Source organism: Cyprinodon tularosa, unplaced genomic scaffold (assembly GCF_016077235.1).
Source record: "Cyprinodon tularosa strain WSP-4 unplaced genomic scaffold, ASM1607723v1 ctg495, whole genome shotgun sequence".
NCBI lineage: Eukaryota > Metazoa > Chordata > Actinopteri > Cyprinodontiformes > Cyprinodontidae > Cyprinodon > Cyprinodon tularosa.
This window is the reverse complement of record NW_024039224.1, coordinates 453575-472252: the sequence shown is the minus strand read 5'-3', so window position 1 is coordinate 472252 and position 18678 is coordinate 453575. Positions and strand designations below refer to the sequence as shown.

At 37.2% G+C, this 18678-nt stretch overlaps 3 protein-coding genes across 6 annotated transcripts in view; 1 reads left to right on the top strand and 2 right to left on the bottom strand.

Moving 5' to 3' along the window:
- Positions 1 to 97: 97 nt before the first annotated feature.
- ndel1b (nudE neurodevelopment protein 1-like 1b) lies at positions 98 to 8980 on the bottom strand. The gene is made up of 9 exons (XM_038302598.1): positions 8816 to 8980; positions 6519 to 6615; positions 4991 to 5144; positions 3137 to 3285; positions 2906 to 3042; positions 2645 to 2812; positions 2468 to 2559; positions 1576 to 1721; positions 98 to 1481 (listed from the first exon to the last, which is right to left on the bottom strand). Exons 2-9 carry the CDS (start codon positions 6602 to 6604, stop codon positions 1400 to 1402), a joined length of 1014 nt encoding a protein of 337 aa, XP_038158526.1. The 5' UTR covers positions 6605 to 6615; positions 8816 to 8980; the 3' UTR covers positions 98 to 1399.
- Positions 8981 to 11403: 2423 nt separating this feature from the next.
- Positions 11404 to 12395, top strand: LOC119794859 (RING finger protein 222). Its single transcript, XM_038302593.1, has one exon. The coding sequence runs from the start codon at positions 11555 to 11557 to the stop codon at positions 12179 to 12181; it is 627 nt and encodes a 208-aa protein (XP_038158521.1). The 5' UTR covers positions 11404 to 11554; the 3' UTR covers positions 12182 to 12395.
- A 1182-nt stretch (positions 12396 to 13577) lies between these two features.
- Positions 13578 to 18678, bottom strand: part of arhgap44a (Rho GTPase activating protein 44a) — a 39453-nt gene continuing 34352 nt past the window's right edge. For 3 of the 4 annotated variants that reach the window (XM_038302589.1, XM_038302592.1, XM_038302590.1), the window contains one exon: positions 13578 to 18095. In XM_038302589.1, coding sequence (XP_038158517.1) covers positions 17941 to 18095 — 155 coding nt within the window. In that variant the 3' untranslated portion in view covers positions 13578 to 17940. The remainder of the gene's footprint in view (positions 18096 to 18678) is intronic. The other variant, XM_038302591.1, reaches the window with a different exon arrangement.

Genomic DNA, 18678 nt, shown 5'->3' with positions numbered 1-18678 from the left:
GTCAAGCATCAGAAGTATTAAAAGTTACAGTTTCAAAAACACTTTAAGTCGTTTCTTTAAACAATTTACTGTTTCATTCAGTAAGACCAAAGCAACATTTTAAGTATTTCAATCTTTATTTACTTTAACAATCCTTTCAATTTAACATTACAATGGCTTTAACCACCATATGATAATAAAACTCGTTATCTCAACACATGCAATACAGAATCTGAAATAAATAGGACTTTAATGCCAAATGTTTCTATATACAGGTAAGTAAATTTCCACCATTTATAAACCCTTCTATACAAACTCGCTATAGAGATCACTTCAGTAATGGCCCGTCTTGGTGCCTAAAGTGAGATCTCATTAATAACATCTAACTTAAATGGTCTTCAGGCTAATGAGGTTTTAAAATAGTGAGCTGCATGAAGTAAAACTGATTTAAATTCAATAACAAAGCTGCCAAAAAAAAAAATAAATAGAAAAAAAAAAGTTAATGCCAAATTAACAAAAAAGCAGCACTTTGCTGCAATGCAAAAAAGCTCACATGGTTCATGAAATTCAGACAAGTTTAGTAAAACTCAAAGTCAGAAAGGTTCTTTAACATCCAGTCTGGCTTTGAGAATCATGTACAGTGGGGGGAGTGGTTTTAGGGCCAAATTCACATCCCCTAGATATCAGCAGAAAAGCAGAAGCACTGCTCCAAAAAACATTAATAAAAAAAAAAAGAAGAAAAGTAAGGCAAAAAAAAAAAAAGATGAGATGGGCAGCTTGTTCAAGAGCAGCAAGTGTTGAACAATCCTTCACCCGCTCAGAAAAATGGCAACAACTGTGCTACATGGCTTTGGACGATCAACATTCACTCAGGTCTGTTGTTTCAGCACAGAGTTCACCCAAACCTCTGCAACCGTATGCAAACATGCAAAAGAAAAAAACAAATAGAAAACAGGAATAATGCATTTCTGACCAAATGAGATAAATCAGCTGAAATAAGCATATCCCTTTATAAATATTACACATTCAAAATATAAATTAGTCTATTGTGCAATTCAAGAGAAAATAAAAAAGATCAAAAACGAAGCTGTGGTCTGCTATGGGCCTTTTGTCGAGAGTCAGTTCATTTGGGCAGTCGAGTTAGTGCTGCAACATGAAAGTCGACATCTAGAGGGCGCAGCAAGTTCTGAGGAGCTCTGGTTTAGGCACATGCAAGGATGTGGGAGGAACATATGCAGAAGTGGCTGTGTACACCTAAACCCAGACGCACTGAGAGCTCTAACCTGGAGGGTACACCTGTCAAACAATCATCCAGGTAAACTATCTTTCACTCACACACACACCCACACATTGACACACACAGCAGCACAGATGTCCTGTCTTTTCCAATGTATGGAGGTCATAATTGCACATGGGTTCCTCACACACTTAAAGGCAGCATTCCTGGAGGAGCTATGGCTCTGGGTGGCGCCATGGAGCTAGGATCCAGTCCATTAACAGTGCTGCAGTTGATATAGGAAATGAAACATGTTAGCAGATATGGGGGAAAAAAAGAAAAAAGAGAAGTGTGCAAAACCAAATCTTCGAGTTGCTTACGTTGTTTCATAGTAGGTTGTGTGAATGGGGTGTGAGAACTTTGTAGCGTTGCTGTTGATGAGAGCGCCCGTGTCTGCAGAGTATTTTTTCCGTGCTGTCTGGTCTTTAGCTAAGTTCCTACAAGCTGCAAGTTTGGACTCCAAAGCCTAATAAGAAAACATATGCACACAGTTAGCATTTAGCATGGAAAGACATCGTTTTGGACTCAAAGTTTCAAAGCTACATTCCCATAGCAGTGCTCTTTCTTCAGCTATTTAATGTATATCTGCAGTGGTTTCAACTGCGGATGCAAACATGCCTTTTAAGTCCTGCATGCATAATTTTCCTTCAGCACAACATCAGCAGAACTAACCCAAAGACAATGTTTAATTTATCATTTAGTCTGGAGAAATCACATCAAAATATCTGTAAAACAACAAGTAATATTGTAGATAATTAAAAGTTGTATCCTTTTAACCAATTCATTTGCAGATAGAACGTACATTTATAATATAAATGCATGTAGTTTACACAAGCATACTGTACAAACTTGTGATTTCACCCAAAGGGAGGATAAATTCTGCGTTGTGAGCCTGATGGGGCCACCCACTAGCTTTAACAGATGGTATTTTTTTTCTGATACAGTGTGCAGCACAAAGAGCTTAGCTGTTTAGGATGCAAACTTATTTGTCCTGGTTGTAATATACACATATGGGTTGTGGAGGCATAATGCCTTTTGTGTGCCAATGCCATTTCTGAGGCATATATACTTCTATTTTCATTCAAAATTACGAGGTTAAGGAATTCACTTCAACCCTTGGAAATACTTGTTTTCCCAAGAATTTCTAACCTTACACTGTCACACAAAAGGTTTTTTTTAGTTAACGTTTGTAATAAAATAAACTACACCTACCCCGACTTTTCTCAGAAGGTCTCCAACTATATTAAGCGCTGAGATTCTTGCAGAAGGAGTGAGGGCGGAGCCACCGCAGCCATTTGTAAGTCCTATAGTAAAAAGGCAAAATTAATACAAAAACAATGTTCTTTTTTTAATATGTATGTAAAAATAAAGCGTGGGAATAACCTTTACCCTTTTGGCTGACGAGTGCATGCTCTATACTCTTTCCCACAGGTGTAGCAGGGAGGGATAAGGAGGCCTGTACTGCAGAGTCAGTCTTATCGAGGTCTGATGTTGGTGAGCTTGGTGCAGACATCCTGTCAGAAGTCCGCTCTCGAACTGCCAGTTCTTGTCTCAAGTCTGCAGAACATAAAAGTCTCAATCATCAGATACTCCATAAAAAAAAATGATTATACATATATATCTTTTTCATATAAAAAGGAGATTTCTTACCTCGAGCTTCATCTTTCAGCCTCTGAACAGAAACGAGGAGGGACTCCTTCTCGTCAAGCTCACTCTCAAGGAAAGCATTTCTCTCGATAGCCTGGTTTAAACGGCTCTCAAAGTCCTCTAGTGAAACTATCGTTGCCCTAGAATCAGAGATACAGTTGGTTTAATCTTTTATTTGTCAAAACCCATTAGCAGAGTACAGCATTTAAATGAGAACTGAATTGTCATTCTGACCTTTTCGCTCTCTCCAAGTCGTCATTGGCTTGTTCGAGTTCTCGTACATATTTGTGCAGCTGCTCCTTGATGCTGCGTGTCTGGCTGAGGTCATCCTCCAGCATGGAAATTTGCTTGTAACTCTGAGCGTACTGCTGCTCTAGCTTTTCCTGATGACATTGATAGAATAAAGAGGAGAAAACATCCTGTGAGTGAGCAAACGGAAAGGATCGGGAACGCAAAAAACTCACTGAAGCATGATGGACGAAAAACAATGTCATGCATTTAGTGAGGGTCACAAACAAGAGCAGAAAAAGTAATGAGAGTCACGAGACACCTAAGATGTTTTTTATGGTATCATTTCTCTTTAGAAAGGCCTCTTTGTTCCCAGCAGAGGCCCAGTGACTCTTCTTCCTCAGCTAGATTATGTTAGTTAGAGGCATTGCTGCATGCCTTTACTCTGGCCCCTCACACACAAAGACAGGAAAGCATCATTCATATCTTCTTTGGTTCATTTACAGTGTTTGTTCTTAGAGTGAGGGGCTCACATGTTTGACCATGTGACCACCATGAAATGTTGAAGTTCTTATTGTGCGCACATTAATCCAACGCCAAAGATCTGAACTTAGTGTTCAGAGTCACTGTGGTTTATAACAAGACCTGTCCTTCCTATTTTCTTCCACTTTATCCTGGCATCCAATTAAGCAGTGCAGCAGGATTACCTAACATGCTTTATGACCTCTGTTCCAGAACACAGATCAGATGACTTCCTTAGTAAGCACACCTAACTGCTTTAGTGGCCTAACTATGGATGAACGGATGACAGGTCCTGTAAATGTCTGAACCTCTGATACCAATTTTTGCAGATTCTGATTAATTTTTATTTAAAAAAAAACTTTCCATTATCCACATTAATTAAATCTGCAACTTCACAATTAAATGTTTTTACATGAAATAAAAACTCTCGCTGCATCACCAACTACCAAAATCAGTCAAATCCGCATAAGACAGAAGCATGTGTGCAAATAAAAACATATCTTATTAAATCACTTACAGAAAACTTGTAGTAACACTACTAAAGCTGTTATTCAAAATGTATTAATGACGATTTAAAGGAATAAATCCTGAAATGATTTCAAGCCATGGATTCTTTAATTACCAAAAAAATAATTCATTTAATCTATCAATATGTGAGCGTTAACTAGCTAGTCAATTCTTTACAAAGACAGGTTTGGTGAACGATTTAACTGGACGATTCAAAATAATAGAAAGAATCAGCTTTGCTGTAACATGTTCCAGTACTTTTCTGAAGCCTCATTTCCTGTTTAAGAGTGAGGGCTAAAATAAAAAAGGCACGCCACTGTACAACAACAACTCAGTCAAACATAAAATACTAAATGATTTTTTTTTTCTGTAAGTAAAAAACTGCCACAGAGAAAAATGTTGTCAGTAGGTCTGCAAGGGATCAGGATATATTTAGATGCTGATATCAGTTGCCATATGCACCGGCTTTATTGTGCTTCCATAACTCTGACCTTCAGCATTTATTGCAACTTCTGTCTGAAGTGAGCTTCAGCTGCTGTCCAACTGGATAAATATAACATTACATCACAACATTACATCACTTGTCATTTATTATCTAACTGTTACTACACTGAATACAGTCCTTGGTGATATAAATATTACACACACTGGTATTGCGATAACGTTTACTTTTTGAATAGTGCAGCCATAATCGTCCGCCCAGCCTGTTAGAGCTCAGCAACTGTGTCAGATTCCCCAGCTGCTGCTGATTGATCAGCTGATGGAGCATTAAAAAAAAGACCCAGCAGATTTTCCAGGTGCTTCTCTCGTCATACCAGGTCAGCCGTTTACCTTAAGGTTGGACATTTCGTTCTTCAGTCTCTCGTTTTCGGCTTGTAAATCTCGAAGCCGGTGTTCAGCCTGGGTGAGCTGAGCCTCCAGTTCAGCTTCCAGTTCCCGGCTCCCCTCCTGGAACTCCTGCAGCTCCTCCTGAGCATCTTGGCAACTGCATGATGCAATCACAGAGAAGGAGGAAAAAAAAAAAAAACAAAAAAAACAACAACAGTCATTGTCACATATAACACTGATCAACACTAGGACCATTCAGTTTCACAGAGTCGCCCAGCAGCATTACTTCTAGAAAACTATCTGGGTATTGTTCTGCATCAGAGCCGTGCTCAAGCATTTTCCTGTAGCTTTACCTCTAAATGGGCACAAAAACAGTCAAACATTAACAGCAAACAAACTTTACTTTTGGTTTAAACATAACGGATGCAACACTCTCAACTTAGCATTTTGAAGCTAACAATGTAAATGGATTGCTCCAAGGAGATAGCTGAACTGCCTGAAGCACAAACAAGGGTAGCTAAAACAGCAAATATAAACCTATACCAGTAAACTAAGCTGCAACAGAAAAGCTAATTCTTTTATGAGCGTTTCCCTGATCAGATGTCCAGCTCTGCCCTGCTTTCAGCTGACCTGCACTGAGATAATGGTCTCAGAAAGCTGGAAACCATGAATCAGTCGCTGCGTGGTCGTTTCACACAAGCCTGTGATCAAGCTTTCCAACTCCCGAGCACCAGGTAGACAACTTCAGCTACACTCAATGTCCACATTTCCAGCATCTAAATCCATTACACAACATAGTGAGAGAAAAAAAAAAACACAACAAGGGGACTTATCCATTTCAAAGGTCATTTATTAACATTGCAGGCTGCAGTAGCTGATGTGTTTGTGTTAAAGTCCGACTGAGAAAAGGCATGCTTGATACACGTGTATCCAGCCTCAGTAAACCATACGTCTGTGGTTCAGTTTTTCCATGGCTGGATGTTTTCCCTGAATGCACCCAGTGCTGAAATTTCCCAGAAAACCACCAAGTCTTTAACCCCCTGAGTGCAACTTTAAACCTCGTCTGACTGCCTGTGCGGCTCCGAATAAGGGACCAAGTAGAGTTTCAAAAGATTTACGTAACACAGCTGCAGGACTAAGAAATGCCTGTGGCTTCTGTTAAAGAAGTCAAAGCTTCTGTCACTTCCTCTTGAGACGGTCAGCAGTTGTTTTTTTTCTTTATTTAGGTCATTAATCTTGGTTTGTCATTTGCTGTTACTCAACTCAGTAGCTGTGCACAGAAACCTTCCACAGACAGAAACCCACAAACATTTCCCCCATGAGGTTAGATTTTATTTTGGGGGCCAATATAGGGGAAGTGCTGCCAGCTACAGAATAAGCAGAGTTATGCAGCTGCAAGATGAGCTGACTGAGCAAAAAAAGAAAAGAAAAAAATCTATAATTACAGACACAAAAGGCTGAGAACCAAACATGAAAACAAGCTGTTACTATATCAACACTATAAAAACAAAGTCATATGAGCAAGACCTACCTCTTTTTATACTTCAGGGCTTGAGTTTTCCAATAATCAACCTCCTCATCCTTTGATGAAAATTTAGGAATCATCTCTGTGTCCATATCAGGCAAACCTGAGAAGAAAAGACATTCTTAACACTTTCACTCTTTAAGTTCTTTGGCATGTTGAAGCTAACAAGAAGCATTCCCTTCTTATCTCAAAGGCACCAGTGAAATTGCAACATTCATACCTAATAAAATCTATTTGACGGCTAAGTCAGGTCATTCTGACACAACATGACCAGCATGAGGTCAGTTAGTTGTTAACGGCTGACGCATTAAAACATTATGTTATATTTAAAGATTCATAAAGCTTTTAGGGCGAACACTTTCCAGAAATAGCATTAGAACTAAGAGTAGTTAATGTTTAACAGTGTACGGCTGCAACTAACAGTTATTATGCTGATCAGATAATCTGTCCATTAGCTTTTTTTTGATTAAACAATTAATAAATGGATAGCAAAATCCAGCTGAAGCTATAACTATACCACCTTAGGGGTTATGGATAGAACTTATGGACTGACAAAAAAAGGTTTTTCATCATAAATGCAAAGCATTGATACATGTTTTTCTTTTCTACCATTTCTGCATAATTACCTCTTTGAGTATAATACTCTTACAGCTTATACCATGTGTTAGAGATTTCTGTAAACAATTTAAATAGCCAAATTAGTGGACGATAATTTTAAAATCAATCACGATTAACAGTTTCAGCCCTAAAGGTGACACAGGCTTTCCATAAAAGCCTAAATGCTTTTTCTGTTAAATCCCCTCTCCAGTTAGAAGAGTAACAAAATAACAGATGGTTAAATCTGTTTTCTGACGGCATATTAACCTTTTTATCTTTCACAAACAGCACATATTAAAAAAAGTGTTTTCAGAACAAAATAAAGATTTTTTTTTTTTTTGCAACATCTCATGGATTTGTTTTTCTGATATTCCCACAAAAAGTCATTTTTTTTTTTTTTTTTTTTTTTACACACAACCTCAAAAGGAAAACTATCAATCACAAATAAACGGTTAAAAAAAACTTTAGGGAATTTAATTTGACTACCATCTAAAAAGCATGAAGGGGTGATGTGTGTATAAGACAGCTCTGGGTTTTGAGGTACTTTAGATTTTGCCTTATCTGGCTTAGACCAAAGAGGATGTGTAGTTTTCTACACACAGCGGGTGGGCGACTGAGGACAGACCGCCTGCGCTTCCGTTTAGACATTCTTCAGAGGTTGCCTCATCAGTGATTAACCGACTACATGTGTTAGTATGCAGCTTTAACATCAAAACAGTGGAAAGCTGGAGGCCTTTTCCCAAATATATCTGACATCACAAGTTGGGTGTATCATGTGACAGAAGGGAGACTTACAGGCAGTCCATGAAAGTACCAAAAATAACACATAGTAAAAACTCATAGATAGGATACAGTACAGTAGTTTTCATAGATATGTGGAGATCAACCAATTACATGTGATAATCAAGAGTAGCCATGGCAACAGATCAAAACATCATGAATTAATGGGCTTCTTAGCAGCAAAAATGTTGCTTTATCAGAGCTAAAATACCCTGCTTTATAGACACAGTTTAGGTAACATAAAAACACCACCAGGAGATGTCAAGCCTGATCATGTAACAGATTAAGAATGAAACACTGGAGGAAAGAGACTGCAGCAGTAAGGATGATAAATAATGTGTTAATTTGCTATAACAAAACCTGGACAAAGAGGAAGGTCTGGAGAATCTGTCCTCTGACTCAGTCAATGAGTGTATATATAAAAATCCCTTTCAGATGCTGATGAGATCAGCAGGATTACATCAATTCCTATTAAATGTTTATTAAGTCTTTTTTAGTTGGAGCTACAGATAACAGTCCCCTGAGGGTCTGACAGGGTGCGGTGGTGCTTCACCCAAAAGCTTTGGGGAAGGATTTTATCATTTGATACACTGCCATTTTATTTAGGATCTTCAGGTGTGAATATCAGGAAGGAAAAAAAACAACAGGAAAGTACTTTAAACATTAACAGCTACTGAAGGTACAGGCAACAACCAGCTTTCTATTTTAGACAACATATTTAGCTGAGCGGTGAAGAGGTCACTTCTCGACTAAGGCTCTAGAAAGTTCCACATACAGAGTTTTAACAGAAAATAAAAAAAGAAAGATAAAAGCTACGCAGTTCAATTGAAATATGAGCATTTAAGCGTCCACAAAAGAGAAGCAGCAAAAGGACATTTGGCCAACAGGCCAAGCAGTAAGCTGTGTATGATTAGATAAATCGGTACCTGCTCATATCAACCCGGTGTCTGGTCCTCTGTCTCAGTAAAGCTCCGTCTAACCGGCGAAACTGAAAAACAACCGCACTCCTTCGGTAGAGCCTGGCCTCCGAAACTGGCACAGCTAACTGGGATGTGTTTAGGAAATTGCCAACGCGTCTCCCGGAACTAACGTAAATCCTCACAGAAGACATACGCGGTGACGTCAATTCACGTTGCGTAAGCCCCGGAATGAGAGAAGCGCCACTCCTTTTCATGATTTTTTTTTCCTTCGAAGGACAGCTGGAGTTTTGTAAGTGACCACAAGATGGCGCACAATTAGACGAGGAGTAACCTGACAACAAACCATAGCCAGATGATAACAAAAACAACAAAACAAAAACAACTAAACACAGATGAAAGCCCATATAATAGAATAGAAAATGCCTTTATTGTCCTACAATGGGGAAATTCTGGTCTATACAACAGCAAAAACATTATAGAAAAAAATTGTCACACAAATATGGACCCTAGAAAAATGTATAAAAATAACACATTACTGAATAGTTAAAACTAATTAAATAACAATATTGTAATGTAAAGTGTTTTAACAATATAAAAACGTAATATTGCAAAAAACACAGGACAATTTAGGCATTGACATTTAAAGTCTCTTTAGATAGTTTATTAACCTAACATTACAGTTTTTTTTCAGACACCAATTGCTCATATCTTCACTGCGACCTGAGTCCTTAAAAACTTAACATCATATGTAAAGAATATGCTACATCATGTCTAGGATCATTTCTCATCACTTCTTATATTTGAATATTATACAACCAATACAATTTTTTTTAACAATAAACATGTGTTGAAAATTATAGCAGGCCTATTTATTTTTTAGTGTATGCCAAAAGCTTTAATAAAGAGTATATCTGAAATAGAACAGAAATAACCATGATGGTGAGGGAAACTCAATGATATCAAAGTAACAAGAAAGGTAAAAAAAAATAAATAAAACAAAATATCATGCATTTTTTATATTTAAATTGTAGATTGACCCTGATCCAAATCTGTATGCTGTGCCTTAGAGTCTAGAATTTATTTGATACTTATAACTCTACTGAAAGTTTATAACAAAAATATGGATGCAAAAACATTTTGTTTTTTTAGCATGAAAAACACAACAGTTAGGTTTCACCCATGGATATTTTTATTGAACATATAAAATCTGCAAATTGAGGTTAGATATAAAGGGATCAGAATATAAATACAATACAAAGTGGTTTAAACAAACAAAAACAAAGATAAAGTAGGTATTCCCAATAAAATTAATAAAGAATTAGTGCTTCAAAAAAAGTTTAACCACAATTATAACAAAATAATAAATAAAAAATTTAATTTGAAATTATTTATCTTAAACGCAATATTTAAGTCCCTGATTAAAGATGTACAGTAAAATAAAAAGCTGTAAAACAAAAAAGGCCACTTCTTTGTTTTATTTACTTTGCTCAGCCAAATGTTGAAAGGGCAATAACATTGCCATCACTGTTAATATATATTAAAAATTTCACACATTTAGTAATACAATGTCACAGAGGATGGTCATTTAAGACGGGGGATGATTTTTACGATTTTTTTTTAAGAAGGGGGATGCCTTTCCCCCTCATCTTGAGTACTGTGTAAAAAGCAATTCTTTCAGTAACCACGTGGGGCGTAATTGAAGACAAAACACAAAATTTAAAAGATAAACAATCAAGTACAACTTTTAAAGGTTTCACAGAGATACGTTTTAATCAAACATCTAAATGTTTCATTAAATTAATTACTGAAAAAAAAAGTAGAAAATGCACCACCGATAAAATCATACTTGATTATACTTACTTGATTATACATACTTGAATAGTCATATCATTCTTCTGTAAAATAAACTTTTATGAGTTGAAGCCAATTCATATATACGTAAGAGGATTAGGGCCACTGAAAAATAAAAACAAGTTAACTGATTTTTAGATTTTATTTCAGTTTAATATGGGAAAAAATAAATCAGAATTCTGAAATTAAAGTCATAATTCCGAGGAAAAAAGTCAGAATTCTGAGATTAAAGTGAGAATTCTGAGATTGAAGTCATAATTCTGAGAAAAAGTCAGAATTCTGAGATTAAAATCAGAATTATGAGAAAAAGTCATAATTCTGAGAAAAAGTCATAATTCTGAGATTAAATTCATAATTCTGAGAACAAGTCAAAATTCTGAGATTAAAGTCAGAATTCTGAGGAAAAAGCCAGAATTCTGAGATTAAAATCAGAATTCTGAGAAAAAGTCAGAATTCTGAGATTAAAGTCAGAATTATGAGATCAAAATCAGAATTCTGAGAAAAAGTCAGAATTTTGAGATTAAAATCAGAATTCTGAGAAAAAAGTCAGAATTCGGACTTTTTGCCCATATTAAACTGAATTAAAATTTAAAAAATAAGTTAACTTTATATATTTTTTAGTGTCCCTAATCTTCTTCCGTACTTATAACACCTTTCACTCACTTTGATAGAACTCTGTTGGTTCGAAGGTGATAAATTATGCACCATTTCAGATGTTGAAATGGATCCAATTAGACAGGTTTCTGCTGTCAACTCAGTGACAGGCCCTGTTAAACTAGTCTCTCTGCCCTCCACCCAACCGCGCAGAGTCAATGAGGGAACAAAGGAGCACCTCAGTGTGTCTTTACCAAAGAGTTATTATTAGACAACCTTTTTAGCATCCTCTACCTCTATATGGCACTTTACAAGGACAACAGCCAAGAAGACGCACATGAGTGCCCTGTGTGCTACGAGAGCCTGTCGGGCAGTGAGCGGACTTTAAGCTGCGGACATGTATTTTGTCACGACTGCTTGGTGAAAACGCTGGTCAGCATTAACAGCGACGGGATCATCAGGGACACCATCGCTTGCCCCATCTGTCGACATCTGACATTCATCAAGAGGCAAAGGGACGCGCTTGTATCACTGGCAGCGAGCAAGAATCCAGATGAAGGACAGACCCTGGAGGTGCCTCTTCCTGTGACGCCGCTGCAGCTCCAGAGCGCACAGCGCGTCTCAGAGGCCCCTTTAGAGAGCGGGCTTGACCGGATAGCCCGCTGCTGCGAGAGCTTCTTTCAGCGAGTCCGTCAGGAGAGGTTCGTCGGTCACAACCGTAATGCGTGTCAGATCTTCATCATTAGCGCGCAGGGACGGCCGATGGCCGAGGAAGATGCGCTCGATGTCGTGATGACAGTGGTTCAACCTCAGCGGAGGAGAAGACGCAGGATTTGCAGCACTGCGCGATGCTTGCTCTGTCTGCTGTCGGCATTTACCGTCCTGGCACTGGTGGCTGCGACACTACCCTGGATTTTATTGGCTTAATAAGGATACTTATGGAATAAATGTTTAAGTTAAAACAACCGAAAGACTTTAAAGACACAATTTTGCCTTGGAAAATCTACATCATTACACATGTGAATCCAACTGGTCAGCATGGAATGTATGACAACACTAACTATTGGAGTTATGTGGTTTTGAGTAATTCTATGAGTGATCTTGACTGAAATGCACAATAAAACTTTTATTTGCACAGTAAGGTGACCAATAGGTTAACAATCTTTTTTATTAGGAATCTTAGTATCAGTTAACCAGCATTTTATCCCATCTCGTCAAACAGTGCTTGCATACTCAGAAAATTGTTTGAAATAAGGTCCTGTTATTGTTTTGGTGTATTGCTCAGTGGTCTGTTTCCAAGCAGCAGACTTTAGGTTTGTGGCTCAACCTGTAGAGCCTGACCCTCCACTTTGTGGCTACCTTAAAACAGGATTCACACCCTCATAGATTTTAAGAAGTAACAACCACAAGCTTCAGTTTTTTACTTGAATTTCATTTTAGCTAAAAGCATTTTAATTAATGCCATGATTAGATGGTTATTTATTCTTATGAATTAAATCCTCATAAATTACACTAAAATCTCAAAGTAGGATCTTGAATGAGGACTTCAGTAATGTTAGATTTGAAGCGTTGCTGAAGAAAAAGAAAATCTTCTAAATATGATATAGATGAGAGAATAAACCAGCTGATAGGAATCATTCAACCAGTTGCTGAAGAGGACCGTGTAAAGAGAGACACCTTTAAGGGATCTGTTAGAAATAATTTATGGACCCATGGCAGCCTGAAGGAGATGAGCTGTGCCTGTCAACAGTAAGGAGAGACACTGCTCGACTGATTTGTTTACCATACAGTCCTTTAGAAAAACATTAGATAAAGATGAAAGTATAGGGAGTTAGTCTTTCCAGTCAGATGTATGTTAAGGACTTTTATAAAAAATAAGGTTCTGTTCATTCAGCGTTTTGTGGTTTAACTTTAGAAGTGCTGAGACTCTTGCTTTGTGTGACTCATCATTTTTACGTAGATGTACACTCCTATCAGCAATCCTTCAACCATCCCGCTTGGCCAGTTCAGCCAGTTGGCTCTCATGGCCTTATAACAACATTTTCCATGCATGTTTATCTATTAGTAACTGGAAGAGTTAGATTTTGTCCATTTGACCTGGTTTTTTAGGGGGGCCTAGAGGTGGGTCACTGTATCACATGTATGGATTAACCCCCCAAATGCATCATGTTACATGAGAGAGGAAAGACAGATTAAGGATGCAGTCAAAGAGAGAATGAAAAAGGACCAGTCAAAAAGAAGTAACCATTAGTAGTGAAAGGGGTACAAACTGTAGTATGGGTGTTTGTTAATGAAAAGAAATAAAGCAGCAATAACAAGGTGGGATTAATAAAAATGTAGAGTTTAATATATATTCATTTCTGACATTCTGATAAGGATTGCAGGTAGGCTTCACAGTACACACTGTGTTCCACTCGTTACGCTAAGCAGAGGACGATGGGTTGGGCATGGTGGGCTCAACAAGCTGCAGATTTATTTTGTACAATAGCTTTGAAAGCAGAAGGAGACTGTACATCCACAGGCAATCTCTGCTTCTCCTCTATATTGCTCAAAATCTCACACAAAAAAAAACGTCCATTGCAATTCACATTTCACATTCTCTCACAACCCCTTAAAATGACAGTGCTTATGAAAAAAATGGTCTGTTAAAATATTTTCCAAATGCATGCATGATCCTATTTGTTCCTTTCTTATTTCAACCCAGACAAAATGCAAAGGGACTTGCCTTTGCTTTGGAGCAACATTCCAAGTGATGTGGTGAAAATAGACCTACAGTCTTTAAGAAGATTCATTAAATAACAGAATATCATTACTGGAAAAAGTTGCTTTAAGGAAAATGCACTTGAAAAGAGTTGCTGTAAAGTTAATTTACAGTAGCAACTAAAAAAAATAAGGAGTCACATTTTTAGGGAGAGCACAGATCCTTTTTTTGTTTTCTTTGTATTTGCTTAATTATCACACTTATAATGAATTAAATGCATGCTTCCAAGTGGTTGTAAGTTCCAGTTATGATGGCTAAAAGCATTAGAGTAATAATACCACGTTCTGATAACAACACATGCCAAAATTTGAGACCAAAGGTATTTCGATCCTGATCTGTTGGGTAAAAATCTGCATCACTCACATTCAGAGATGCACCCCTGTGTATGAATGAATTGATCCAACACACAAAATAAAAAGCCTCTAGCACACATTGAATAATCCTATTGTTCAAAAGTAACAACCAGAGTGAGGGCACTTGTAATTATTGTTATATAACTACCACAACTATCAAGATAAGCAACATCACCAAAATCTTCATAGAAATAGCTCATTGAAAACACACAGACTGAGGCATACCGTAAATCCTGGATTAGAGGAAACAAACCAAACGTATTTTTTGGATTCACTCATAAAACGTAAAAGGATTTAATAAACTTCATGGCTTTTTTAAAGCAGATTCAGAACATGTAATTTCTAGCACATTTATAGACTAAGGTGGACCTTTAAATCATGTAAATCTACTTTTATTGATAGCATTAATATTTTGTAAAGATTCATATCAAACAGAAAAGCAAAGCTTCCGCATCTACCATCTGCTAAATTTAAAGGTTCTACTGTGCCTTTCTGTGCGCATTACTATCATTTCAACTTGCTTTTATGTTTATCTCGTTACAACCTCAAATGTCAGTGATATCTGTTGGGATTTTCAATGTTATAGTTTGACACAAAATAGCATATGATTGTAAAATTAACTAACATTTCAAAGTTTTCAAAACATTTCACGAACAATGCAGAGCAATTGTCTGCAACCCATTTTACTGTGCTACCCCTAAAAAAAACTAAACCCAGCAGCCTTCAAAAGTCACTAAATCAGTTAACAGAGTCCCCCTATGTGTAATGCACTCTTAAGCAAATTAAAAAAGGATCTTCTGTGAAGGTTTAAGAATTTTTGTTACAGAAAAAAAGCACCCAACCACAAAAATAGGAAGGAACATGGATGGTGGGTGAAGGTGAAATTCATGAAGAAACATTGGATACTGTTTAATATCCAAAAAATAGGGGGGAAAAAAGTATAGGGAATAAATGCAAAGCTATCATGACATTACCTAAACTGAATAATCTACTGAGGAGATCATGAAAAAGAGAAGCAGTTTGTGAGGCCCATGATAACTCAGGAGAAGTGGATCATGCTTTAATTTAATCGTGCATGTTATACCTGGTTTCAATAGAAGCATGGCAGATTAAACATTTGATTGCAGTGAGCCACAATCCATAAAAGGGAAGAGAGCATAGGTAATACACAGTGCTCATGGCAGAGTGTACTAAATGTACACTTTTAAGTTAAAGGTAGAGTGGAGAATGTTCTTTTTCTGGATGGATCATCAAAATAAGTGGTAATCCTAAATGTTAATCATTCTGGTGATAAGTTTACGTAAGGCCATCCTACGTGCTCATCCCCATTTTCACTAACTGGTGGTGATTCTCTGACATAGTGGAGAAATTCTAAATCTTCTTTTGGAAAGTAAGCTTGTATGAGCGATGCAAAAAAGCACCTTTTAAACAGAGGGTGCACGAGGAGAAATGGGCTTGTGCATACTGTCGTACGCTTTTAATAGGCGTTCACTCTCGGAAGTGGGTACAGGGTTGTGCATATGTATTTTTTTTAAAGTGGAGAGGGCGGGTGTTTCAAAGACTGCACAAAAATCCTCCACTATACCTTTAAATTAAAGGTGTACCAGAAAACCAAATAATACCCACTGTGAAGAATGGTGGGGGCTCCATAATGCTGTAGGGATGCTTTCTAACAAGCAAACATGGAAGTTTGTTGGGTTAATGGGATAATGAATAGAGCTACAAAGTAGAGCAAAGCAGTATAAAACCTTATAGACGCTGCTGCTGCTGCAAAAAAAATGCTGACTGCAACCAAAACAAACATTGAAACTACTCTTATCGAAGCATCGAGAAAAGATTAATAAGAAATGGTTGTGAGTTGTGAGCTGTTCTTCACAGAAAGCATAATTTTCTCTTTCACAAATATTTATTGCTATGCATTGGTGAATAAAGTATTCTGAAGTTTATGTTCATTAAGTGGTGCAATATCAAAAAAGATCAAAGTATTGCATTACTTCTGAAAAGCACAGTAGAATTATTATGGACTAAAACCAAAATATGCTTATTTAAACATTTTTTCTTATCAAAGCCATCCTTATTAATTGGATCCATATCTAAACCAATTAAGTTTAAAAAATCTGGAGCATTTCAAGCATTTTAAATTCTTTACGAAGATTAACTTTAACAGCATTGCTTTTAAACAAGGGATCGTAAGCCGTAAGTGTGCGGTTGTTAGAGCTCAAACACCTTAGATATGTTGTAGCAGGAGGAACATTCTGCATGTCTGCTGCAGCATTGTAAAAACCCTGGCGTTAAAGTAAAAAAAAAAAAAAAGGAATCAGTACACCTGTTCAATGTGTGCAGGGACAAATCATAACATCAAGATTCTGATCATGTCATTTTCTACACAATAAATATCAGCACATATATTAATATCCTTATATGTTCCAAATATGCATTATACATATACTCTTTCTCTCAATTTTATATACATAAACCTATGTACAATCTTTGTATTTACACTCTGGGGTCAAAGGTCACTGAACCTGAAGCACTTGAAACAAAGTTAAGAGAGAGAATCACACAAACATAAAGGCAGTGTAGTCTTCCGTCCATAATCATCAAGTTGCAGCATCCTAACAGTTGTTGGCTCATGATTTACTCTGAGAGGTGAAAAAAAAGAAAGGCTGTAAAATGTATATTTAGAAAATAAACAAAACCACTCAGTTGATCTGAAAAAGGTCAGTCACATTAGTCTCTCATGCAAAAACACTGCAGTACTTTTGTCTAAACTGAACAGTGGGTGGAAATAGAAAAAGCTTGAAATTCTATAACATTCTTCTGATTATTTGCTGGTACACTGTTAAGTGAATTTAAGTGAGTTTTACCTATAAATGTGTACATTTTCAACAAAGACCCCCCTTTTTTTCACAAGAGACTAAAGAAGAATTGATTGAATCAAAACTGAGTAAAATGTTTCATCCTGCAAGCAAAGCCTGACTTAACGGGCCCTGCATGTGTGCAAAGTTGAATACCCTGTGAGCCCCACTCTCACTATGCGTTTCAGTCTGAGGATTTGCTCCAGCCATGCCAGTCTCTCAAAGGCAATAAAATTAAATTAAATTAAAAAGCCCAACCTGTGAAACTTCATATTGCAACTTGAATTGCATGTTCTTATAAGGCAAACACAACAAAACAGAAAAGGACAAATAAGAATAAAGCATCTCACTGTGAAACATAATGACAAAAGTAAGCAAATAAGCAAAAATAAAACAGTGATAAAAAATATCTCTTGACGAATACTTATCTATTTTCCAGTCTTTTCTCTTGAAGGCAACAGTTCATCCACTATGGCATTTGGTGTGTGTTTTTTTTTTTTTCATTTTGTTTTGTTTCTGCAGTCACATAAATGTTAAAGCAAGCAGCTGAGAAAGATGAGTTTCTTTGCAGCCTGTAGCAGATGTGAGGGAGGGTTTATGTTCTGGTTTCTGGTGGACACTGGGGAGGCCAGTCTGTGTTTCCTTTAGGCCTTAGGGTGGACAGCCCATGTACAGCCCCCAGGATGCTGGTAAATGATACCTCTGGGTCATAGGTCATAGAATGGTACTCTGGGGCTCCTCCTCAGGCTCAGCATCCCCCTCTGGAGAGTCTGTCACCGCCAGGGACCTCCTGCAGGGGGCGGCGCTGAACTCATCGATGAGGCTGTCCAAATTGACATTGATGGAGGGGATTTCATAATTGAAGATATCTAATGGTGAGCATGATAGGGGGAAAGGTGAGTGTGAAAAGTGAGATAGTGAGAATGGCATATTAATGAATGAAGAAAAGAGGGAAGGGGAAGGCGTATGATAATGATTGTGAAGTAAAAATGGAAGAGAGCAGAAGTAATATTAATGACTCCTATCCGAACTCATAGTGAGAGGCACAAGAAATCAGAAAACTATATGTGCTTCACATGGATGTTTCACTTTGATATTTACCGTTGCAAACAACTAGTTTTGCACAGTGCCAAAAGTATTTACACCCCACAAACTTTCCCATATTTTGTCTCATTACAACCTGAAACCTCGATTTATTGGCTTATAGATAAATTACACCACTTCTTTAAACTGGAAAGGAAAGAATATATATCTTAAAATGTTTACATATAAATATCTAAAACATGTGGCATGCCTTAGTATTATGCCATCTTTATTTTTACACCAAACTGTTTTATGAAGTTGTGTGCAATGTTTCCTCCTTAGTACGAATCCATATGTACTGTAAAGGCCTCAGAGGTTTTTTTGTAACAATCGTCTTGGATTTGTCTAAAACAGGTCGAGGTTCTAAAG